The sequence below is a fragment of the Salvelinus fontinalis genome, chromosome 28 (assembly GCF_029448725.1).
Source record: "Salvelinus fontinalis isolate EN_2023a chromosome 28, ASM2944872v1, whole genome shotgun sequence".
Lineage (NCBI taxonomy): Eukaryota > Metazoa > Chordata > Actinopteri > Salmoniformes > Salmonidae > Salvelinus > Salvelinus fontinalis.
In genome coordinates, this window is record NC_074692.1 from 3,721,585 (window position 1) to 3,747,631 (window position 26,047).

The 26,047-nt window shown below is 45.9% G+C and overlaps 1 protein-coding gene across 2 annotated transcripts in view; it reads right to left on the reverse strand.

Moving 5' to 3' along the window:
* The window catches only part of adgrv1 (adhesion G protein-coupled receptor V1), a 197,971-nt gene that overhangs the window by 160,248 nt on the left and 11,676 nt on the right, over nt 1-26,047 (reverse strand). For both annotated transcript variants that reach the window (XM_055886148.1, XM_055886147.1), the window contains exons 2-3: nt 5,748-5,935; nt 4,926-5,075 (exon numbers count right to left, since the gene is read on the reverse strand). In XM_055886148.1, coding sequence (XP_055742123.1) covers nt 4,926-5,075; nt 5,748-5,933 — 336 coding nt within the window. In that variant the 5' untranslated portion in view covers nt 5,934-5,935. The remainder of the gene's footprint in view (nt 1-4,925; nt 5,076-5,747; nt 5,936-26,047) is intronic.

The following is a 26,047-nucleotide window of genomic DNA, read 5'->3' on the forward strand; positions in this document are numbered from 1 at the left end:
GTATAAATGTGAGTGAATGAGATGTACTGGTGTTGCCCATACAATGCAGGGTGTCATAGCTATATACATATCTAGTAAGCGAAGACTGTGTTAACACAGGTGAAAAAGAGTGAAACTGTCAAAGGTATGTTTAACGCCCTTTTTACATACGATAGCGAGGCGCTGCACCGGTGTCCTGGCCACCAAAACAACATAAAATTAACCATGTGCTTATATCCAGTGCGGGTTCTTGCTCCACCTCCTGTATTACGTGATTGTGAGGTGGGCGTATCTCTCAGGTTTACCTGAGAACATGGGGGACACAATCTTGGAGAAACATGCAAAGAAGTGTCGCCAGAGGAGAAAGCGGGTAAGCCTTTTGGACAAGTAGCTTCTGTGTAACACTAGGTTCGTTACTCTTGTATTACTACTGGTCCAATTACATGTTTCAAGTTCTCTATTTGAGTCTAGAATGAAAACAGATGTGGAATTGCACCCACCTGGTTCAGAGTGTTATGTTTCCTACTCTATTCCAGATATCTGTAGCTCTGTGCACTGCCAGTATCACATGCATAACGTGTTGCATATCTTCTTTAATTATAATGACCTTTGGGTAGGTGTTTGTGGGTGATACAACGTGCACGGAGCCAAAAGGCATGTGGAGACCCTTTCAACCAGGTGGAAGGAATTCAACTATTGTTTTCGCAATACTCGAGCAGCCGCACGCACACAAGCCTAAAACCGGTGTGGCGGTAATACGGTCACCGCAACAGCCTTACTTGAGACTGGAATTTGTTAACTGTGTTCTATTGCTTTCTTCGTTTTTTGCTTCTAGATGCATGGTCGAGAGGAGTTAATGTTGACCTGATGAGCAATGAGGAGGATGGTCTGCAAAACGGCAAACCAGTGTGGTTCATCAAGTCCCCCTCCGCCACTACTTCCGGGGTGAGGTGCTCACTGCCCTTTGTCAAGAACTACAGAGCTGCTTGGAGAGGGACCAGTGCTACTTGGCGAGCCACACCACACGGATCATGTCTGGGGAGTTTCCGTCAAGGCAACCTAGATCCCATGGACCTCTCAACCCTCAGAACTATAGCACCACAGTAACCCCAATAGATGCAGAGGTCAATGGAACTCAACCAAAACAATGGAAATGCCATGGAAACATGTGGGGGAAAGATGCCCAGGGGGAAAGATCGCAAGTCTCCTCATTGCCCCCCAGCAAAATTTGCCTACATTTAGGCAATTGTTTATATGTGTATTTCAAACTCTGCTAAAGTAAAAATTGGAGTATAATGCTTGTAAGGATGTCAACCCCAATACATGTTCATGTCATCATCACCAATCTACTACATTATAGTTAAAAATGACTTTGAATGCCACTACCAATTTCTCTATGCTAGCTATGCTACCAGCTCATACGAACGGTAGTTAACATTTAGCAGTCACTTCTTCTAAACCTGAAAAGGAACTTCTTCTAAATGTTATGAAGTGAAAACAGACAAAAATATAAAAATCTGACTTTCGCAACCACATTACCACATACACTACATCAATCATGACGGATTTGCCGAATATCCAATTTGTTACATCAGATTTGTTGAATGGGCGCCAATCCAGCCTCCTTCTTATATCCCCCACGGTCTGCTTTCCATTGACCTCTTTACTGCATCAATGTAGGCCAATGGCGGTCTGTGCCATTTAAGATGAGGGAGGGCAATTTTCATATTTCATTCACCCAGTTTAATGTAACAGAGATAGGTTTAGGCTACTACATGATATTCACATTTTCCCTATATCTATCATGAGGTTGCTACAACCTAGCCTATGAATGACAGTTTACAACGTAGGTAAACACAGGTCGAGAGACACATTTGAGGTGATAGACAGTGACACATGGACAGACGGTGATGTTCAATGCCGCCTTGCACACTCTTGCCTGCATCTAGCTGATATAGGGTGTAATCATTAGTCCAACAGTTGCAAACAAAAGTTTCTATTGGACAAATTTTTCAACAGAATTGGCAGAATGAATACACCCCTGATCACACGTAAACACAGTTCACTTTCATAAAAAAACACGTTGTATTCCTTCTCGCATCTACAGTATCTCTACTGAAATTAATTGCCATCCTTCAAGAAGTGATTAAATGGATTTGTGTGTTTTATTCAAGGAACTAAGAGATGTTTAGAGATAGTATAGCTATGTCTATGTCATAAGGTGCTGGAAAAACCTTGATAGTGGTGCTCAAATGTTATTTCTGAAAAGGTGTAGGAACCCTGATGTGTGATACTGATAAGAAAAGAAAATCCTTTATTTACTCATTCATTCATAATTCCCTGTAATTCATTAATTCATTAAATAATGAATTGTGTTTTTAATATACCAGTGACAGTCACTAAGGCAAGCTAGCAATGACTACACTCATAGAAATGGGGCTCTAAAAGGGTTCTTCGGATGTCCCCATAGGAGAACCCTTTTTGGTTCCAGGTAGAACCCTTTTGGGTACAACGTAGAACCCTCTCTAGAAAGGGTTCTAGATGGAACCCAAATGGGTTCTACCTGTAACCAAAAAAAGGTTATTGAAAAGGTTCTCCTATGGGGACAGCCGAAGAACCCTTTAAGGTTCTAGATAGAGTGTAGCCTTAGCATTCATTGGGGCGAATAAGCATGTGCAGTCTTGAGCAAGTGCAAGATCATTAACTGACATTTATAGGAGTGACGTGGGCGGACGTAGACGGAGATGTAATGCAATTGACGTCAAACGTGCACCAGAATTTCAAGATATGTCCTGGTACGTGGGTAGAACTATGTGGTCATTTCAGGGGTATTACTGAACCGTTTCCGGACATATACAAGTCCCTGCATGTTCGTGCACTAAAGTGATCCATTTCCGGAGATACAGTATACAGAATGTATGCAGGGCCATACATGGCTTGACACTTGCACATTTCCAGAAACGGTATGTTTTCCAACTAAAGTTCTGTTGTTGAAAGTCAGATTAATAAAATAGCTCATTTAAAACGTTCACATGCATTGCAAGGAGAACGATTTCCCTAAAAATGCTGTTTACATGGACACATCTGAAATCAGATTACCTGACAGTGTGCCCAATGCAGAACCATTGTGTGTGTGCGTGTGCGTGTGCGTGTGTGTGTGTGTGTGTGTGTGTGTGTGTGTGTGTGTGTGTGTGTGTGTGTGTGTGTGTGTGTGTGTGTGTGTGTGTGTGTGTGTGTGTGTGTGTGTGTGTGTGTGTGTGTGTGTGTGTGTGTGTGTGTGTGTGTTTGTGTGCGTGTGTATGAGACTGAGGGAGAAAAAGAGCTTAGCCCCTCTGCTTTCACCTCTCTATTCAGACATGGCTTTTCCCAGCTGTAACAGAGCTTTCTTTCAGGGGCTGAGCTCTTGTTGTGACCGACACACAGACACAGAATCCACACGCTCTCACAATCCAGCCTGCAGGCCCTGCCAGGGGCCCGTTCCCTCTGGGACACAAACACAGCCCACCAACCACCAACCCTCCACAGGAATCCCAGCTCCCCAGGCCAGCCCAGGCGTGCCCTGCACCCCCAGCCCAGACCCTAGCAGTATGCACAGGATAAGTGGACAGAACCTGTCATGGTCTTGCCAAGCAGAGTGGTAGCATTACAGTATGAGGGACCGTTCCTGGACTTTTTGCTGAGCTCATTGGGATTTTGTGCTAAACTCAATTCCAGCTCTCCCTGTGTTTTGGATTAACTTACTTCTACATTTCCCCTATTATAAAAAGAACATCTTTATCCAGCATTATAGTGTAGCCCAGCCGGTGATTACACAATTACTCAGAAGAAGAAAGGGAACACCAAACACTCCCATCTCCAACCAATCGCATCCTGTCCAAAACAACTGTCCTTCCATCATTTTGGAATTTATTGAGCCTAACAGCTTTCTGCTTGTCAGAAATGACTGATTCACCAAGCCATCATCCTGTCGTACCCTCTGCTTGATATGTGAGGGCCCTAGGCACGTAGCTCATCATCCAGCCAGACCTTTGCTTGCTTGGTTGTCCTGCCTCTCTTTCACAGAGCCATTAGTCAGAGTGTGTGGACAGGCATACAGTGGGAGCCAGGCCCTTCATCATCCATCACATGACAGCAGCCCGCTAATGACACCATGGCAATCGGACTCTAGGTGCAAGGCATCCTGCACAGCCGCCGTCAACACAGAAAAAATGTAACATTACTCTCTATGCATCGTGGGAAGGGTATCTTTCTGCAGAGCTGTTTGCCTGTGCCATGGCCGCCTCCACTCATGTCAGGCTCTAGATTATACCCTTCTACTGTGAGGGAATCCTTCGATCTGTTCTCTTGCATTTTCCCTCCCAACCACGGTCCCCAGCTACAGGAAGCACATTGGTTTCTCTGGTCTGTTTGATGGTGTGAAACGGCTGTCTTGCTGTGACTTCACACAGCCCCTGACTGGGCTTTAATCTACTGTGTGGTGAAGCCTTGGCTGTCAAAATGGCTGTCTGCTCACAAAGGTGTTTTTAAGTGGGGCTCTCTTCAGCGGCCTAGCCCTGGAGAAGCCATATAGAAACACATCAAAGGGCATCCAGGGCCTCTCAAGTCTTTCTGCTGGGGTTGTAAAGGCAGGGCTCCGGGGCCCCCACTCGGCAGTGGTTGGACCAGGATGAGGGTACTCAGGTACTCAGGGGCAGGATGGGAACACTAGAGATCTTTGTGGGATAACTGACTAAGGTTCTACATCGGAGGCCAAAAGAAGGAGGCCTCATTTTTCACTCATAGACACACTCATGAGCATTACAACACATACACAAACGCACACACACGCACATATTAACACATGAGCGTAGTATGAGGGCAACCATAACAACCGCTGACATTGAATGACCGCTGACACACACATGCACACACAGACCACCCAACCCAACGCACACTCTTTTCGTTACCTGTAGCCTGAGGTTGAAGACAAAGGTCTCATCGGCCTCGGGCAGCTCGTCGTCCCTGACTGCGATGAAGACGGTCTTACTGGCCTCTGAGGACAGCAGGAAGGCTGCAGCCGTGGTGGCCTCAAAGTCCCCCGTGTCATCTCCCTCCAACTGGAAGCAACAAGGACAGTTGACGTGGTCATCGTTATTGTCATAATTTGGCACGATCGTTTACCACTTGAACACCCAGTCAAAACACACAAACTCGGCCCGTACAAAAATATAGAATGCCGGGGTCAACTAAAGTGCTGAAACAGAAGATGACACCTTCTGTTTCATTCTCTGGGGATATAGTACTGACATTTAAGGAACTGCAAAAACAATATAAGAGCTTCTTCAGGCCTGGGAAAGTCCCAGGCAGGCCATCAGTTTCCCAGACACCCATGGGGAGGGAGCAGGCAGTGACACACATTCTGATGTGAGTGACAATAACTGCAGAAGTCGACCTTCCATGTCACCCTCTACCTCCCACAGTAAAAATGTCACTGATCCATTCCCCTAAGGAGAACTGTGCATGAGAACTCAGGAGCAGATCAGTGAAACCAGGGGTTTGGGTTAAGGCTCTCGTTGTGATGCCCTACTGCTGTGTGTTGCTAATCATGGCTTGTCACTGTTGCTTTAACAACACTTAACCTGTCCCCTGCCAGACTTAGGTCAGAGAGGCTAAAGCCAGTTTAGAGGAGATTACATAAACACACAAAGACGTATCGAGATAACGCTACAGTAGGTCGGACACTCAACAGGTGACCGAAAACAGTCCTCCTATGACCAGGCCGTTCCTACCAGAACCAGCGCGGTCACGTTGACCGGGTCTCCGATCCTCTCCACTACCAGGCGCACCACGGTGCGGCTGCTCTCGTTGACCACGAAGTCCGTCTGTCCCAGGAACCTCAGTTCAGCCGACTCGGGCCTGGCACTCGGGATGGACAGAGCCAGAATCAACCCAGCTAGTGTGAGGATAGTGTGCATTCCTGACAGAGGAACACAGACAGAGAGAAGAGAGGATCAGATAGAGATGACTGAAGGGAACATGATCTCTTTGACCTCTATTACCCTGCTCAAACTATAGTCCAGCTGTGCACCGGAATATAAAGTGATACTTGCATTAAAATATTCCATGCCTTAACCCGTGCTGTCTTTGGATTGTCATGATGACTTGTCTAGATTCTCGTTTCACCCCGCTTGACTAGTGAAATTTGCCATCACATCTATCAATAATAATGTGATAGACAACGGTCTTCCTAGAGACAGTTGAGATAGCCTGTGGGATTTTATGAGTCAGCTTTACATGGTCTAAACACCAGTACTCCCACCCTCTCCTTCCTGCTAAGAATCTAATCCGAGAGCGACGCAGCCGACAGACAGTTGTCATGGCTAACAAAACAAACAACACGACAAGTGGGTGTGGTCACCGTAATGCAAAGTTGTGGGCATCCCGTTCCTGATGTACATGATCACGTCTTTTTAAAATATTTGCTCGAAATTACAAGGTTGGAAAATACACCAGCACTGAATGAAGTCATGTTTTCATTTTTTGGGGGAAGAAATGTCTTAGGAAACTTTGACTTTGAAAGCATCCAATTTTTCCTATGTTCCGTCCCTGTTAGATCACTTAGGTTATTTTCAGTATCATGGTGTGTTTCATAGAGAAAACATGAATCAATAAAGGTGTCATGCTGGAGAACTGAACGGAACAACTACTTAGATTTAAAATTCTACTTTGTACCCTATGATAATCAAAAATAATATAAATCAACAAACCATAAAATGAACAGATATTCAAAATATTGATACAGTATATATATTTGTGTCTTTACGCTTCTCTCTGTGTGTGTGTGTGTGTGTGTGTGTGTGTGTGTGTGTGTGTGTGTGTGTGTGTGTGTGTGTGTGTGTGTGTGTGTGTGTGTGTGTGCGTGTGTGTGTGTGTGTGCGCGAGGTTGCATGCATTTGTGTGCCTGGGTGTATGCCTGTGGTGGACAGGGTGCTGTGAAAGCTATCAAAAGTGGATTAAGAGCTGATGAGTAGCGGGGCAGGGCAGGGGAGGCAGAGGGAGCCGGGACAAAGAGGAGACAGTGGGGGAGTAAAGCCTGTTATTCTGCCTGCTGTCTCCCCTGGGGATGGGAACTTCCTGCCACACTGACACAGATCACATCACACTCAGAGAGACTCTCTCGCTCTCTCTATCACTCCGTAGGCCCACTCTCGCTGTATCACTTCATCGCTACACAGATGCCCAACAACACCATTGTTACCTCACTATCACTCATATCCTCTGGCATACAGTGTCTCTCTCTCACTCTTAATCTTAATCTTAATCACGACGCCAGGTCAGCGGAGTCAATCACCACCTTCCGGAGACACCTGAAACCCCACCTCTTTAAGGAATACCTAGGATAGGATAAAGTAATCCTTCTAACCCCCCCCCCCCCCCTTAAAAGAGTTAGATGCACTATTGTAAAGTGGTTGTTCCACTGGATATCATAAGGTAGGAGTTTTGGAGCACCAGGTAGGAGCACCAATTTGTAAGTCGCTCTGGATAAGAGCGTCTGCTAAATGACTTAAATGTAAATGTAAATCTTTCCCCTTACATTCACTCTTTATCTCTCGGCATTTATAAACAGCACCTCCCCCCCCCCCCCTCCTATTCTTTTAAATGGATGGCAAACAAATGTAAACTTCGTGAAATTCAGAGAGTGAGAAAGATTGCTTTTAGTCGCTCCACAAAACCACACGTCCACTGACCCAAAAACCAAAGATATGATGCTGGGGAGATGCTGGGTGTGTTGCCTCAGTCTGGTTATGTGCAGCGCGCCAGTCTTAGTCCTGACACTGCCTCCACTGCCAACTCTGACACTGGGGCTCCTGGGCCATGCAGGGCCTGTCTGTCAGAGCACAAGGCAGCGTGGAAAGCCTGGCTGAGCCTCCTGACATTGATAAGGCTCTGAACAGTCCAACTCCACAAACACTTCTGCCAGTACCGCCACGGGACATACGTCCTCCTGGGAGCGTCAAAGGCCTCAGAGGCCAGAGACTGCAGACAGCGGGGTGATAGGCCAGGACAGTGGAGCCCAGATTGAAGCGGCACCATACACACTACCAGATCTGTCCATCATAGATCTACTCAGCCAGATAGAGAGGGAGAGGGGAGGGTAGAGGCCAGGACACTAGGGACCTGGCTGTCTCAATGCCAACCTCACAACAGACCCCTGAACAGTTGACACACAGTCTGGATAGACAATGTAGTCTGCAAAGTTGATGATAAGATCAAAATTCATATCAAATCAATTTGAATTTACTGTTATTAGACTGAATATTCAGCTAAACCTTAAAGCTGGAATCAAGAAACATCCTCTAACCTCAATTTGGATGAAAATTACTACTTGAACGAGTTGGCTCTGTATGTTCCGCTTACACCGGACCCAGGCAACAACACATCCGCCATGCTGACCATCAACATGGGGGCCCCTCAGTCTCCAGCTCCAACACCCTCACCAAGTTTGCTGACGACACCGACGACGATGAGGCAGCCTAGACGGAGGTCAGAGACCTGGCAGTGTGGTGCCAGGAAAACAATCTCTCCCTCAACATCAGCAAGACAAAGGAGCTGATTGTGGACTACAGGGAACGGAGGGCTGAGCACACCTTCGCCCACATTGATGGGGCTGTAGTGGAGCGGGTCGAGAGCTTCAAGTTCCTCAGTGTCCACATCACTAAGGAATTAACATGGTCCACACACACCCACACAATTGTGAAGAGGGCACGACAGTGCCTCTTCTCTCTCAGGAGGCTGAAACGATTTGGCAAGGGCCCTCAGGCCCTACAGCTGCACCATTGAGAGCATCTTGACTGGCTGCATCACCGCTTGGTACAGCAACTGCAAGGCATCCGACCACAAGACACTACAGAGGGTGGTGAGTAGGGCTGTGGGGGTCATGTCAGCCGGTGATTGTCAAGCAAATAACTGCCAGTCTCACGGTAATCGCCTGTTAATTAACAAACACATTTAGCATCTCCTGGCTTCCACGCATAGGCACAGATGCAGACCTTTGGAACATTTCCATTTTAAGAAGTCAAATAAATCCATCACCATAAATCCATTACTTATTGTAGACAGGTTTAAAGAAACATGATATGAAGAAAATGTAGTATGTTTCAGAAGACCAGAATAGCATACTCTGAGTTATCCTGATATTAGGCCCTGATCTGTCTACGCCATATGGCTGTGGGCTACACTAGTTCATTTAGCAGAAAGATTTGCTTAGAATTCCACGGCATTATTTTAGATTATTTAATAGTATGAAGAATACAATTGAACATAGCTGAATAAAATAGAACTTATATTTTCTCCAAAATACTTGAGGGAGTGCGCACACACGGTTATTCTGTGTTGAGCGGTTAATAATAGTTTTCAAGTTATTTATGTAACTTTAGTTCTACAAACGTTGGGCTATATGTTTTTGATTTTTAATACATTCTAAGGCTGCATGATGCAACTCAATTCAGGATTTGAAAAAAGTTGCATGAAAGGCATTTGCTTAGTTTTTTTGCGCAGGCTGCACACACTTCATCAGTCTCTCATTCACAATTTGACAAATACATGATAATGCCTCGAATTTCCTGTCAGCATCCCCTTTGTGTGGCCGTAATGCCCCCTAAAAAAGTTCATGCCTTTTGCGGCCAGTGGCCGTTTTGCCCTTGGGCTGAATATAATAGTTATAATTCCCTTATCCCGGCTTGGCGCACCAAAGCACCTCTCACTCACATGGCTCTCTGTCACGTGATTGGGTCTTTCTCACAGGCTACAAGTGAAGACAGACACATTGGGGACGCTACTGTGCGAGTCCTTATCCAATTCCGAGGCACATACTGAAGATATTGGAAGAACTGTCCACATTTACTTTCATCAGCCAACAAAATGAGTAGACCGAACAAACAGAAAAAACACTAGCCTATGTCAATCTACTATCCCGGGTAGTCCAAAAGTTGACCTATTCTATTCAGTGCGAGAAATAAATATTCCAAACATAGTCTGTGACAGTTGTGGGATGCAATAGATCCCAAATTAATACAACCACTAGCATAAAAAAAAATTAAGTAATGAGGCTGTGTCACGTTCCTGACCTATTTCTGTTAGTTTGTTATATGTGTTAGTTGGTCAGGACGTGAGTTTGGGTGGGCATTCTATGTTTTCTGTTTCTATGTTGGTTTATGGGTTGCCTGGTATGGCTCTTAATTAGAGGCAGGTGTTTGGCGTTCCTCTAATTAAGAGTCATATTTAGATAGGTGTTTTCACAGTGTTCGTGGTGGGTGATTGTCTCCTGTGTTTGTGTATGTCGTTGCGCCACACGGGACTGTTTTCGGTTTGTTTGTTCATCGTTCATTTTGTGTAGCCTATTTTCTCTATTCGTGCGTTCTTCATGTTTTATGTAAGTTCGTCGTCTAGGTCTGTCTACACCGTTTATTTGTTTTGTTAGTGTATAGTTGAGTTCGTGTTTTTCTTTAATAAATCATGTCTTCACAATCCGCTGCATATTGGTTCAATCCCTGCTCCTCCTCTTCTGATGAAGAGGAGGAGGAAAGCCGTTACAGAATCACCCACCGATCCAGAACCAAGAGGCGCGAAGTCGAGCAGGATTCTACACAGGTATCATGGACTTGGGAGGAAATATTGGACGGGAAAGGTCCATGGGCACAGTCGGGAGAATATCGCCGCGCTCGTGAGGAGATGGAGGCAGCGAGAGCCCAAGAGTGGTGGTATGAAGAGGCAGCAAGGAGACGTGGCTGGAAGCCCGAGAGGAGACCCCAAAAATTTCTTGGGGGGGGGGTGGCTAAGAGGTAGTGGGCCAAGGGCAGGTAGGAGACCTGCGCCCACTTCCCAGGCTTACCGTGGAGAGCGGGAGTACGGGCAGGCGCCGTGTTACGCAGTAGAGCGCACGGTGTCTCCTGTACGAGTGCATAGCCCAGTGCGGGTTATTCCACCTCCCCGCACTGGTAGGGCTAGATTGGGCATTGAGCCAGGTGTCATGAGGCCGGCTCAACGCGTCTGGTCTCCAGTGTGTCTCCTCGGGCCGGCTTACATGGCACCAGCCTTACGCATGGTGTCCCCGGTTCGCCTACATAGCCCGGTGCGGGTTATTCCACCTCCCCGCACTGGTCGGGCGACGGGGAGCATTCAACCAGGTAAGGTTGGGCAGGCTCGGTGCTCAAGGGAGCCAGTACGCCTTCACGGTCCGGTATTTCCGGCACTACCTCCCCGCCCCAGCCCAGTACCACCAGTGCCTACACCACGCACCAGGCTTCCAGTGCGTTTTCAGAGCCCTGTGCCTCCTCCACGCACTCTCCCTATAGTGCGTGTCTCCAGCTTAGTGCCTCCAGTTCCGGCACCGCGCACTAAGCCACATGTGCGTCTCCTAAGTCCTGTGCACACTGTTGTTTCTCCCCGTACTCGTCCTGAGGTGCGTGCACTCAGCCCGGTGCCACCAGTGCCGGTACCACGCACCAGGAATATAGCACGCTTTGAGAGTCCAGTGTGCCCTGTCCCTGCTCCCCGCACTAGGCTTGAAGTGCGTGTCCTCAGTCAGGTGCCTCCAGTTACGGCACCACGCACCAAGCCTACAGTGCGTCTCAGCCGGCCAGAGTCTGCCGTCTGCCCAACGGCGCATGAACTGCCTGTCTGCTATGAGCCTGCAAAGCTGCCCGTCTGCCATGAGCCTACAGAGCCTTCCGCCAGACAGGAGCAGCCAGAGTCTTCCGCCAGACAGGTGCAGTCTGAGCCATCCGTCTCCGCAGCGCCATCTGAGCCATCCGTCTCCCCAGCTCCGTCTGAGCCATCCGTCTCCCCAGCGCCGTCTGAGCCATCCGTCTCCCCAGCGCCGTCTGAGCCATCCGTCTCCCCAGCGCCGTCTGAGCCATCCGTCTGTCCTGAGCCATTAGAGCCGCCCGTCTGTCCCGAGCCGTCAGAGCCGATAGTCAGTCAGGAGCCGCTAGAGCCAGTTATCAGTCAGGATCTGCCAGAGCCGCCAACCAGACAGGATCTGCCAGAGCCGCCAACCAGACAGGATCTGCCAGAGCCGCCAACTAGACAGGATCTGCCAGAGCCGCCAACTAGACAGGATGTGCCAGAGCCGCCAACCAGACAGGATCTGCCAGAGCCGTCAGTGAGCCATGAGCGTCCAGAGCCTTCAGCCAGCCATGAGCGTCCAGAGCCGTCAGCGAGCCATGAGCGTCCATAGCCGTCAGCGAGCCATGAGCGTCGAGAGCCGTCAGCCAGCCATGAGCGTCGAGAGCCGTCAGCCAGCCATGAGCGTCGAGAGCCGTCAGCCAGCCATGAGCGTCCAGAGCCGTTAGCCAGTCATGAGCTGTCCCTTAGCCCGGAGCGGCTATTTACCCAGAACTGCCCCTCAGTCCAGAGCTGTCTCTCTGTCCGGAGCTGCCTTTCAGTCCGGAGTTGCCCCTCTATCCTGATCTACCTCTCTATCCTGAGCTACCTCTCTATCCTGATCTATCCCTCTGTCTTGAGCTATCCCTCTGTCTTGATCTATCCCTCTGTCCCGGTGCTGCCCCTGTTGTTGATGTTACCAAAAGGATTTTGTGGGGGTAAGATGAGGGTGGACATTCATAGGGGGAGATGGAAGCTGGGATTGACTATGGTGGGGTGGGGACCTCGCCCGGAGCCTGAGCCACCACCGTGGTCAGATGCCCACCCAGACCCTCCCCTAGACTTTGTGCTGGTGCGCCCGGAGTTCGCACCTTATGGGGGGGGTTATGTCACGTTCCTGACCTATTTCTGTTAGTTTGTTATATGTGTTAGTTGGTCAGGACGTGAGTTTGGGTGGGCATTCTATGTTTTCTGTTTCTATGTTGGTTTATGGGTTGCCTGGTATGGCTCTTAATTAGAGGCAGGTGTTTGGCGTTCCTCTAATTAAGAGTCATATTTAGGTAGGTGTTTTCACAGTGTTCGTGGTGGGTGATTGTCTCCTGTGTTTGTGTATGTCGTTGCGCCACGCGGGACTGTTTTCGGTTTGTTTGTTCATCGTTCATTTTGTGTAGGCTATTTTCTCTATTCGTGCGTTCTTCATGTTTTATGTAAGTTCGTCGTCTAGGTCTGTCTACACCGTTTATTTGTTTTGTTAGTGTATAGTCGAGTTCGTGTTTTTCTTTAATAAATCATGTCTACAAACTCCGCTGCATTTTGGTTCAATCCCTGCTCCTCCTCTTCTGATGAAGAGGAAGAGGAAAGCCGTTACAGGCTGACTCAACAGAAGATACATTATGTATCTTCCCCAAACTTGAAACTCAGGTGCTGCATATGTATGCCAGTTAGAGTCTGCAACCATTGTAAAGGGGATTAATGTGCTTTATTGTAAGAAAAGATTTGTCAACGTTAGTTGTGATATAAACACTGGGCTATGTGTTTTGATTTTTAACACATTCTAAGGCTGCATGATGCGACTCTAATGATGATTTGAAACAAGTTGCAAGAAAGGCATGAGCTCTGCTTTGTATCTTTGCTCAGGCTTTACACACTTCATCAGTCTCTCAGTTACAATTTGACAAGCACTTGATAATGCCTCGAATTTCCAAGTGGAAAATATATCATTCACAAGTGATAGGATAATATTGTCACCCATCAGACTATTCTTGATTTTATCTTGTCTTTACATATAGTAAATAATATATGTGTGAAATTGTTTTGATTTAGAGTGGACCATTATCATGCACCTGTCTCGAAACAGGGACAGGTGACAAAATGTAATCTATGCACTTAAATTGCGAATGGAGGATGCTGTTCCCCTGGTTCATTTTCTGTTGTAAACAGAAGCAATGTGCTTAATATTAGGAAAGTTGAAAAATAAATATAGTAGGCCTAGCCTATAGAAAGCTGATGGGACCCGCCTCTTTTTAATAGAGGCCATCACTCTGTTTTCTCACGCAATTGCATAGCCTATAGAAATTATAAGCAACATGAGCTCATGGGCTCTCATGAAGTGTTTGATTAGATTAGCGATTTCATTTGTATTGATGTCAGTGATTATAGGGACATTAGAGTGCCGAGTACCAGGCAGTTAGCAAGTTTGGTAGGCTACTTGTCAGAGTTTGCACAACTGGTCAAAGGAAGTCAGGTGCAGGAGAGCAGAGATGAGTGAACAGGCACACTTAATCAGGCAGAGGAAAACAGCCGGACGCAACCGCGTCACAACACTCTGGCCCAAGGCGATAGCGCACAAAATCACACAACATGGTACAAAATAACAAAACCACGGGTTAATAATACCCGGCGCAAAACCAGCCTGTAGCGTCACACACGTAACGAACGAACAAAACCACACACAGACATGGGGGGAACAGAGGATAATATACACATAGAGTAATGAGGGGATGTAAACCAGGTGTGCGGGAAAACAAGACAAAACAAATGGAAAATGAAAGTTGGAGCGGTGATGGCTGGAAGACCGGTGACGTCGACTGCCGAACGAACAAGGAGAGGTACCGACTTCGGCGGGAGTCGTGACACGACTAATGACCATCGGTAGCATCAGAGCTTGGAGAAGCCTAATTACCGTGACTAAAAGGTCACGTGGAATTTGACTGTCATCATGACTCATGACCCCCGTTGTGGCAGTAATACAGTCACCGTAACAGCCCTAGTGGTGAGTACGGCCCAGTACATCACTGTGGCGGAGCTCTCTGCCATTCAGGACCTCTATTTTGATTTTTTGTTGTTGTATTGAACCTTTATTTAACTAGGCAAGTCAGTTAAGAACAAATTCTTATTTACAATGACGACCTACTCTAGCCAAACAAGACTGCTAAATAGCTCCTCAAATGGCTACCCGGACTACCTGAATTGACCCTTTTTTGCAATAACTCTCTTGCACTGACTCTACCCACACACACACACAGACACACACAGACAGACACACACACACACACACACACACACACACACACACACACACACACACACACACACACACACACACACACACACACACACACGCACACACACAACACATGCATACTGACGCCACACACACTCACACTCATACACACACATTACTGCCCCTTTGCAAAAGCGCCACACACGCTTGCCAGGAAAGTTTCTTAGTGTTAGACATTTAGCTTCATTCAGGACGGCGAATAAGCAAGCCTCTCATTTCAGGATCAAAGCCAGTGGAGTAGAGAACATACTGTAGCTCGGAGACACTGCACCCTTTAGCATTAGCACCACTTTCTTTGTGATGGATAGCTAGTCATTAGACAACTGCTCTCCCTCAGCTGCCAGGACGATGACAGAGGTGGCCAGTGGTGTTTTGACCCCGTCACCTGTCGGCAACTTGGCAACAAGGTTGACAGGGCCGACCTGCCCATTGTAACTGAGACTTGGGGGCGATTACATTGGATCCTGTGGAGCTGATGTGACGAGGTGTTGGGTTACCTGGCTACTCCTGGGGTCAGCCTGGGCTCGCCTCTAGGGTTTCTCCTTCCGGGAACCAGGCCTGCTCTGTAATCTTACAGTTCTTCCAAACGCTTTGGTGCAATGTTCATAGGTGCGTGGTACATTTTCACAATGCTTATCACAAAAATCGAAACAGATCATCAAAATGGCTCATGTTTCAAAAACTCTAAGCACGTTTTCAACTGACTAGTGTGTGAGTACAACAAACACATTCACAGTCACTTGTTCATTGCACCAAATCACTCTTTCAATTTTGGATACCCATTCAATCTATGCTTTTTAAAATGCAATATTCACTTTACTTTTGATACGATTTTCTTGTCATTTGTCAGCAAAACAATGAACTGTCACTTAAATCAAACTGCTCAAAACTACTGAACCAAAATGATGTAGTGCCTCGCTAAATATAATTTGATAACTGCTGAACACTGTACATTTCTATATTTTTTACATCATAAATGTATCGATTTGACATGAATTTATGTTGGAATGTAAAACCAAATCATATACAGTATGGATGTGGCTGTAAAACATACATCATCCTCCATCAGCCAAAAGTTGAAAGAGTCACTATGTGCTACCACTTGGAAATATAGTGTAGTGAACAATGCACTGGGTTGTTTAGGCCTATGTCAGGGATAATCACTGAGGGGTTATGCATTCTACGGAAAATAATGAACCATATGGAAGGTGTGTAACACAACGTACTAGCAGAGTTGCAGTGTTTTCTAGAGAATGCATAGAGCCACGAGTTGAATATCCCTTTTACATCACGGCTATTATTTAACACATTTGGCGCTAGAAATGTGTTCATTTGCAGGTAGAAATGTGTTCAACATCCACTGAAGTAGCTAGCAAGTATACTAGATAGCTACAGTAGTTGCCATGGTAAGCAAACATGCAGACTTGCTAGTTTAGCTAACCAAACCATCAGTCCTAGCTTGCTATTATGAAAATAGAATTCAACAATACCAATACTGTTTTCAATTCGACGTATGCATTCAAAAGCAGCTCAAATAAAACATGTAAAAAATTAACTATAGCCAAAATGCTGAAATGCTGTGCATTATAGGGAAATAATGTACGCTCTAGAATGCGCTTTAAGCCTATCAGAAAGGAGTGCTCAACAATGCCATGGTATAAAACTGGGTGGTTCGAGTCCAGAATGCTGATTGGCTGAAAGGTATATCAGGTATATATGGTATATCAGACCGTATACCACAGGTATGACAAAACTTGTATTTTTACTGTTGTAATTGCGTTGGCAACCAGTTTATAATAGCAATATTGCACTGAGGAGAGGGGGGGGGGGGTTGGGGGGGCTGGTACAGTACATGGCCAACATACCACGGCATAAGAACAGCCCTTAGCTGGGGTATATTGGCCATATTTTGTACCACATCCCCCAGCGCCTTTTTGCTTAATTATTCCACTCATTATCTGAATTTCATTGATACACTGTAAGCTGATGAATTTCAAGGAGAGAGAGCCAATATTGTATCAATTGCCCATCCTCCCAAAAACGTCTGAAACATACCTCTTTAAAAAGATTTGGAAAGGTCAGATGCAGCTATTTTCATCTCAATATCAAATCATTTCTGGGTAAAAATGAAGTACCTTACTGTGATTGTTTTGAATTAAAATGGTCAAAAATAAACAAAAATAAATCAAATTTTTACATTTTACATTTAAGTCATTTAGCAGACGCTCTTATCCAGAGCGACTTACAAATTGGTGCATTCACCTTATGATATCCAGTGGAACAACCACTTTACAATAGTGCATCTAACTCTTTTAAGGGGGGGGGGTTAGAAGAATTACTTTATCCTATCCTAGGTATTCCTTAAAGAGGTGGGGTTTCAGGTGTCTCCGGAAGGTGGTGATTGACTCCGCTGACCTGGCGTCGTGAGGGAGTTTGTTCCACCATTGGGGTGCCAGAGCAACGAACAGTTTTGACTGGGCTGAGCGGGAACTGTACTTCCTCAGAGGTAGGGAGGCGAGCAGGCCAGAGGTGGATGAACGCAGTGCCCTTGTTTGGGTGTAGGGCCTGATCAGAGCCTGAAGGTACGGAGGTGCCGTTCCCCTCACAGCTCCGTAGGCAAGCACCATGGTCTTGTAGCGGATGCGAGCTTCAACTGGAAGCCAGTGGAGAGAGCGGAGGAGCGGGGTGACGTGAGAGAACTTGGGAAAGTTGAACACCAGACGGGCTGCGGCGTTCTGGATGAGTTGTAGGGGTTTAATGGCACAGGCAGGGAGCCCAGCCAACAGCGAGTTGCAGTAATCCAGACGGGAGATGACAAGTGCCTGGATTAGGACCTGCGCCGCTTCCTGCGTGAGGCAGGGTCGTACTCTGCGAATGTTGTAGAGCATGAACCTACAGGAACGGGTCACCGCCTTGATGTTAGTTGAGAACGACAGGGTGTTGTCCAGGATCACACCAAGGTTCTTAGCACTCTGGGAGGAGGACACAATGGAGTTGTCAACCGTGATGGCGAGATCATGGAACGGGCAGTCCTTCCCCGGGAGGAAGAGCAGCTCCGTCTTGCCGAGGTTCAGCTTGAGGTGGTGATCCGTCATCCACACTGATATGTCTGCCAGACATGCAGAGATGCGATTCACCACCTGGTTATCAGAGGGGGGAAAGGAGAAGATTAATTGTGTGTCGTCTGCATAGCAATGATAGGAGAGACCATGTGAGGATATGACAGAGCCAAGTGACTTGGTGTATAGCGAGAATAGGAGAGGGCCTAGAACAGAGCCCTGGGGGACACCAGTGGTGAGAGCACGTGGTGCAGAGACAGATTCTCGCCACGCCACCTGGTAGGAGCGACCTGTCAGGTAGGACACAATCCAAGCGTGGGCCGCGCCGGAGATGCCCAGCTCGGAGAGGGTGGAGAGGAGGATCTGATGGTTCACAGTATCAAAGGCAGCCGATAGGTCTAGAAGGATGAGAGCAGAGGAGAGAGAGTTAGCTTTAGCAGTGCGGAGCGCCTCCGTGACACAGAGAAGAGCAGTCTCAGTTGAATGACTAGTCTTGAAACCTGACTGATTTGGATCAAGAAGGTCATTCTGAGAGAGATAGCAGGAGAGCTGTCCAAGGACGGCACGTTCAAGAGTTTTGGAGAGAAAAGAAAGAAGGGATACTGGTCTGTAGTTGTTGACATCGAAGGGATCGAGTGTAGGTTTTTTCAGAAGGGGTGCAACTCTCGCTCTCTTGAAGACGGAAGGGACGTAGCCAGCGGTCAAGGATGAGTTGATGAGCGAGGTGAGATAAGGGAGAAGGTCTCCGGAAATGGTCTGGAGAAGAGAGGAGGGGATAGGGTCAAACGGGCAGGTTGTTGGGCGGCCGGCCGTCACAAGACGCGAGATTTCATCTGGAGAGAGAGGGGAGAAAGAGGTCAAAGCACAGGGTAGGGCAGTGTGAGCAGAACCAGCGGTGTCGTTTGACTTAGCAAACGAGGATCGGATGTCGTCGACCTTCTTTTCAAAATGGTTGACGAAGTCATCAGCAGAGAGGGAGGAGGGGGGAGGAGGGGGAGGAGGATTCAGGAGGGAGGAGAAGGTGGCAAAGAGCTTCCTAGGGTTAGAGGCAGATGCTTGGAATTTAGAGTGGTAGAAATTGGCTTTAGCAGCAGAAACAGAAGAGGAAAATGTAGAGAGGAGGGAGTGAAAGGATGCCAGGTCCGCAGGGAGGCGAGTTTTCCTCCATTTCCGCTCGGCTGCCCGGAGCCCTGTTCTGTGAGCTCGCAATGAGTCGTCGAGCCACGGAGCAGGAGGGGAGGACCGAGCCGGCCTGGAGGATAGGGGACATAGAGAGTCAAAGGATGCAGAAAGGGAGGAGAGGAGGGTTGAGGAGGCAGAATCAGGAGATAGGTTGGAGAAGGTTTGAGCAGAGGGAAGAGATGATAGGATGGAAGAGGAGAGAGTAGCGGGGGAGAGAGAGCGAAGGTTGGGACGGCGCGATACCATCCGAGTAGGGGCAGTGTGGGAAGTGTTGGATGAGAGCGAGAGGGAAAAGGATACAAGGTAGTGGTCGGAGACTTGGAGGGGAGTTGCAATGAGATTAGTGGAAGAACAGCATCTAGTAAAGATGAGGTCAAGCGTATTGCCTGCCTTGTGAGTAGGGGGGGAAGGTGAGAGGGTGAGGTCAAAAGAGGAGAGGAGTGGAAAGAAGGAGGCAGAGAGGAATGAGTCAAAGGTAGACGTGGGGAGGTTAAAGTCACCCAGAACTGTGAGAGGTGAGCCATCCTCAGGAAAGGAACTTATCAGGGCGTCAAGCTCATTGATGAACTCTCCAAGGGAACCTGGAGGGCGATAAATGATAAGGATGTTAAGCTTGAAAGGGCTGGTAACTGTGACAGCATGGAATTCAAAGGAGGCGATAGACAGATGGGTCAGGGGAGAAAGAGAGAATGTCCACTTGGGAGAGATGAGGATCCCAGTGCCACCACCCCGCTGACCAGAAGCTCTCGGGGTGTGCGAGAACACGTGGGCAGACGAGGAGAGAGCAGTAGGAGAAGCAGTGTTATCAGTGGTAATCCATGTTTCCGTCAGTGCCAAGAAGACGAGGGACTGGAGGGAAGCATAGGCTGAGATGAACTCTGCCTTGTTGGCCGCAGATCGGCAGTTCCAGAGGCTGCCTGAGACCTGGAACTCCACGTGGGTCGTGCGCGCTGGGACCACCAGGTTAGAGTAGCAGCGGCCACGCGGTGTGAAGCGTTTGTATGGTCTGTGCAGAGAGGAGAGAACAGGGATAGACAGACACATAGTTGACAGGCTACAGAAGAGGCTACGCTAATGCAAAGGAGATTGGAATGACAAGTGGACTACACGTCTCGAATGTTCAGAAAGTTAAGCTTACGTTGCAAAAAATCTTATTGACTAAAATGATATAGTACTGCTGGCTGGTGAAATAGGCTAGCTAGCAGTGGCTGCGTTGTTGACTTTGTTTGAAAGTGTAGCTGGCTAGGTAACCTCTAACTGGCTAGGTAACCTCGACAATTACTCTAGACTACACAATTATCTTGGATACAAAGACGGCCATGTAGCCAGCTAAGATCAAACAAATCAAACTGTTGTACTGTAATGAAATGAAATGTAATACTACCTGTGGAGCAAAGCGGAATGCAACTACTCGCTCCAACCCGGAAGTGCGTATCGTAGAGGGAGAGGCAATAGAAGTGTTGTTTCTTGTATTATTGTCTTTTGTGTCTTTAGAGGACTGCTTCACCTTAATGTCCCCTTTTCCCCCTTTCCCTTTTCTTCTGTCCTTATTTTGTCCCACTTTGTCCCTTCTTTGTCCCTTCTTCTCTTCTGCCAACTAGACACTCCTTGTTAGCTAGCTAGCTTCTTCCAGGAATGTCCCTAGCAACTGCCTAGCAACAGGTAAACAACTTAGCTAGCTAAGAAAACGGTATAATTTTATGAAAAAATTGTTACTTTTTCAAAAGCCTTTCTTCTTTGTTTGCTGCTTTTTTGGTCTCCTATTCAGTTTGCAGTTTTCTTTTGATTTTTTTCAATGTACTTTACTCTAAAAAAAACATTAAAATTTCAATATTTGTAGGAGCTCATCTTTTCAGCTGCTGCTGCTTAATTTGGAACTCCGGAACACAAATCAAATCAAATCAAATTTTATTAGTCACATACACATGGTTAGCAGATGTTAATGCGAGTGTAGCGAAATGCTTGTGCTTCTAGTTCCGACAATGCAGTAATAACAACAAGTAATCTAACCTAACAATTCCACAACTACTACCTTATACACGCAAGTGTAAAGGGATAAAGAATATGTACATAAAGATATATGAATGAGTGATGGTACAGAACGGCATAGGCAAGATGCAGTACATGGTATAGAGTACGGTATATACATATGAGATGAGTACTGTATGTAAACATAAAGTGGCATAGTATAAAGTGGCTAGTGGTCCATGTATTACATAAGATGGCAAGATGCAGTAGATGATATAGAGTACAGTATATACATATACATAAGAGATGTGTAATGTAGGGTATGTAAACATTATATTAGGTGGCATTGTTTAAAGTGGCTGGTGGTACGTTTTTACATAATTTCCATCAATTCCTAATAGCTTCTTAGCAAAGGGCAATTTCTAAAGCAAGAATTTTGCTAGGACTGTCTGGGAGTGGTTTGAGTGGGGAGGGGAAAGCTGATAACTAGCTGTTATTGGCAGAGAGGTTTGGAACTCCCTTTCTCACTGGTCCATTAACTCATTTACTTCCTGGTGATGTCCCCACTCCCCCAAAAATGCACTCATCTTTTCCTGCTAGCACTGACTTTGCTGATAATGACTTTGTTGAGGGAAAATGTACTTACAACGATGGTGAGACAACAACATATCACATAGCTATCTGAAGATGAATGCATTAATGTAAGTCGTCCTGGATAAGAGCCTAAAATGACGGAGAAAAAAAAGAAAAAAAAAATGTAACGTAGAAAATGTAATCTTGTACACTGTTGCATTGGACAGAAATGGCATACAACAGTAGACAACTGCTTTACAATACCCCTATTTATAATGATTTGTGAGACTGATGCTGTAACATTGACATATTTCTCAACATGCTCATGCCCTGCCATTGGATTTTATTGTGCATGTCAAGTTATAGTCAAATGGAAAATGGAAAATAATATTTACTATACCATCTACTATTCTTTCTATTCAGCACTTCAAAAATAAATGTTGATCTTGTATTTTTTGCTATTGGATTAAATGGTAGTTAAAATGACTAAATAGTGAACCTGTCATTATCTGATGTATTGGTGACTAAACAAAATGTTCATATGGTATTTCACGGAAAACGTTGATTTTGCATGAATGACTCAGTGGTGAAAGATGTGTGAAACCAATGAATGCACAATCAAAGGTTCTGAACATAAGATAGAGGCAAATGTTATCAGTTTAGAGTGTGTGTGTGTGTTTGTATGTGCGTGCGTGCGTGCGCGTGTGTGTGTGTGTGTGTGTGTGTGTGTGTGTGTGTGTGTGTGTACAGTGAATTTGAAAAATATTCAGATCCCTTGACTTTTTCCACATTGTTACGTTACAGCCTTATTATAAAATGGATTCAAATGTTTTTTTCCCCTCATCAATCTACACACAATATCCTATAATGACAAAGCAAAAACAGGTTTTTAGAACTTTTTGCAAAACGTTCAGAATAAAAGCTGAAATATCAAATTTACATGAGTATTCAGACCCTTTACTCAGTACTTTGTTGAAGCACCGTTGGCCGTGATTACAGCCTAGAGGCTTCTTGGTGTGTCACTGCATAACTATTTTCAGTTCTCTCCAGAGATGTTCGATCAGGTTCAAGTCCGGGCTCTGGCTGGGCCAATCAAGGGCATTCAGAGACTTGTCCCCAAGCCAATCCTGCGTTGTCTTGGCTGTATGCTTAGGGTTGTTCTCCTGTTGGAAGGTGAACCTTCAAACCAGTCTGAGGTCCTGAGTGCTCTGGAGCAGGTTTTCATCAAGGATCTCTCTGTACTTTGCGTCGTTCATCTTTCCCTCGATCCTGACTAGTCTCCCAGTCCCTGCCGCTGAAAAACATCCTCACAGCATGATGCTGCCACCACTATGCTTCACCGTAGGTTTCCTCCAGACGTGACGCTTGGCATTCAGGCCAAAGAGTTCAATCTTGGTTTCATCAGACCAGTTTCCGTCTGGCCACTATATAAAGTCCTGATTGGTAGAGTGCTGCAGAGATGGTTGGCCTCCTGGAAGGTTCTCCCATCTCCACAGAGGAACTCTAGAGCTCTGTCAGAGTGACCATTGGGTCTTAGTCACCTCCCTGACCAAGGCCCTTCTCCCCCAATTGCTCAGTTTAGCCAGGCGGCCAGCTCTAGGAAAAGTCTTGAGGTTTCCAAACTTCTTCCATTTAAGAATGATGGAGGCCACTGTTTTCCTGGGAACCTTCAATGCTGCAGAAATATTTTGATATCCTTCCCCAGATCTGTGCCTCGACACAATCCTGTCTCGGAGCTCAACGGACAATTCCTTCGACCTCGTGCCTTGGTTTTTGCTCTGACATACACTGTCAACTGGGGGATCTTATATAGACAGGTGTGTGCCTTTCCAAATCATGTCCAATCAATTGAATTTACCACAGGTGGACTCCAATCAAGTTGTAGAAACATCTCAAGGATGGTCAATGGAAACAGGATTCACCTGAGCTCAATGTCGAGTCTCATTGCAAATGTTCTGAATACTTATTCTTGTAAAAATTATTGTTTTTGTAAAAAATTCTAAAATCCTGTTTTCGCTTTGTCATTATGGGGTATTGTGTGTATATTGATGATTATGCATTTTTTAAAATCTATTTTAGAATAAGGCTGGAACGTTACAAAATGTGGAAAAAGTCAAGAGGTCTGAATACAGTACTTTCTGAATGCACTGTATGTGTGGCCACACAAGAAGAAACAGGCCACTGGCTTCACTGAGGACGCCAAGTGTAGTACCACATGGAAAACTCATGTATTATATTACATGTACATAATACAGTATGCGAGGGAATTCAAAATATATTGACATATATGTAAAGAATATATACATATGGCCTCCTGAGTGGTGTAGCGATCTAAGGCACTGCATCGCAGTGCTAGAATCGTCACCACAGACCTGGGTTCGATCCCAGGCTGTGTTGCAGCCAGCCGCGACTGGGAGACCCATGAGGCGGCGCACAATTGGGATGTCCTTGTCCCATCGCGCTCTAGCAACTCCTTGAGGCGGGCCGGGCGCATGCACGCTGACTTCGGTCGCCAGCTGTACGGTGTTTAAGCGAGCAGTGTATCAAGAAGCAGTGCGGCTTGGTGGGGTCGTGTTTTGGAGGACACATGACTCTCGACCTTCTCCTCTCCCGATTCCGTACGGAAGTTGCAGCGATGGGACAAGGGGTAAAAAAAATATATATATTCATGAAATATATAACTTGACCACATCATAGAATATGTATGTAAATATATTTTTTAATATATGTTAATTACATCTATTTTTGCACCACATGTATCATGCTGAATTGTAATGTTGAGTCTATTGACCTCTGACACAGTACCTTGGCATTAGATTCCCAAAGTGGGGTTTGCACGCGAAATTTTGGAGAAAATGATGCAGCTATTGAGGCTACCCACCACTTATGAAACATAATAAGATTAGATATGTTTATTTTGAAAAGAGACACATGAACCTGGAACATATTTCTTCTGAACCGTCGATCACAATTGAAAATGTTTCCGAGCCAGGCCCCCAGCCCACCTCCAACTGACAGAGCAGCCGTTGCAATTTTTTTTTCAGATGAAGGAGAAGAGCAGCTGTCAGGGGAAAACTTCATTCTGATTGGCTAGGCCTGGCTCCCCAATTTTTCAAATACATGCAGCACCAGTCAAACGTTTGGAGACACCTACTCATTCAAGGGTTTTTCTTTATTTTTAGTATTTTCTACATTGCAGAATAATAGTGAAGACATTAAATAACACATATGGAGTCATGTAGTAATGTAATCATGTAGTAAGCAAAAAAGTGTTAAACAAATATATAAAACAAAAATATATTTGTTAAACAAAATATATTTTATATTTCAGAATCTTCAAAGTGGCCACCCATTGCCTTGATGAGAGCTTAGCACACGCTTGGCATTCTCTCAACCAGCTTCATGAGGTAGTCACCTGGAATGCATTTCAATTAACAGGTGTGCCTTGTTAAAAGTTCCTTTGTGGAATTTCTTTCCTTCTTAATGCGTTTGAGCCAATCAGTTGTGTTGTGACAAGATTGGGTGGTATACAGAAGATAGCCCTATTTGGTAAAAGACCAAGTCCATATTATGGCAAGAACAGCTCAAATAATCAAAGAGAAACGACAGTCCATCGTTACTTTAAGACATGAAGATCATTCAATGCGGAAAATTTCAAGAACTTTGAATTTTTTTTCAAGCGCAGTTGCAAAAACCATTAAGCACTAGGATGAAACTGGCTCTCATGAGGACCACACAAGGAAAGGAAGTACCAGAGTTACCTCTGCTGCAGAGGATAAGTTCATTAGAGTTAACTGCACCTCAGATTGCTGCCCAAATGAATGCTTCGCAGAGTTCAATTAACAGTAACAATATCTCAACATCAACTGTTCAGAGGACACTGCGTGAATCAGGCCTTCAAGATCAAATTGCTGCAAAGAAATCACTACTAAAGGACACCAATAAGAAGAAGAGACTTACTTGGGCCAAGAAACACGAGGAACGGACATTAGACCGGTGGAAATGTGTTTTTTTAACAAAGGAGAGTAATGGAGTGCTGTATCAGATGACCTGGCCTCCACAATCACCCGACCTCAACAGAATTGAGATGGTTTGGGATGAGTTGGACTGCAGAGTGAAGGAAAAGTAGCCAACAGTGCTCAGCATATGTGGGAACTCCTTCAAGACTGTTGGAAAGAATCTCAAATCTATTTAGATTTGTTTAACACTTTTTTGGTTACTACATGGTTCCGTATGTGTTATTTCATAGTTTTGATGTCTTCACTATTATTCCACAATGTAGAAAATACTAAAAATAAAGAAAAACCCTTGAATGAGTAGCTGTGTCCAAACTTTTGACTGGTACTGTATGTATTTGACA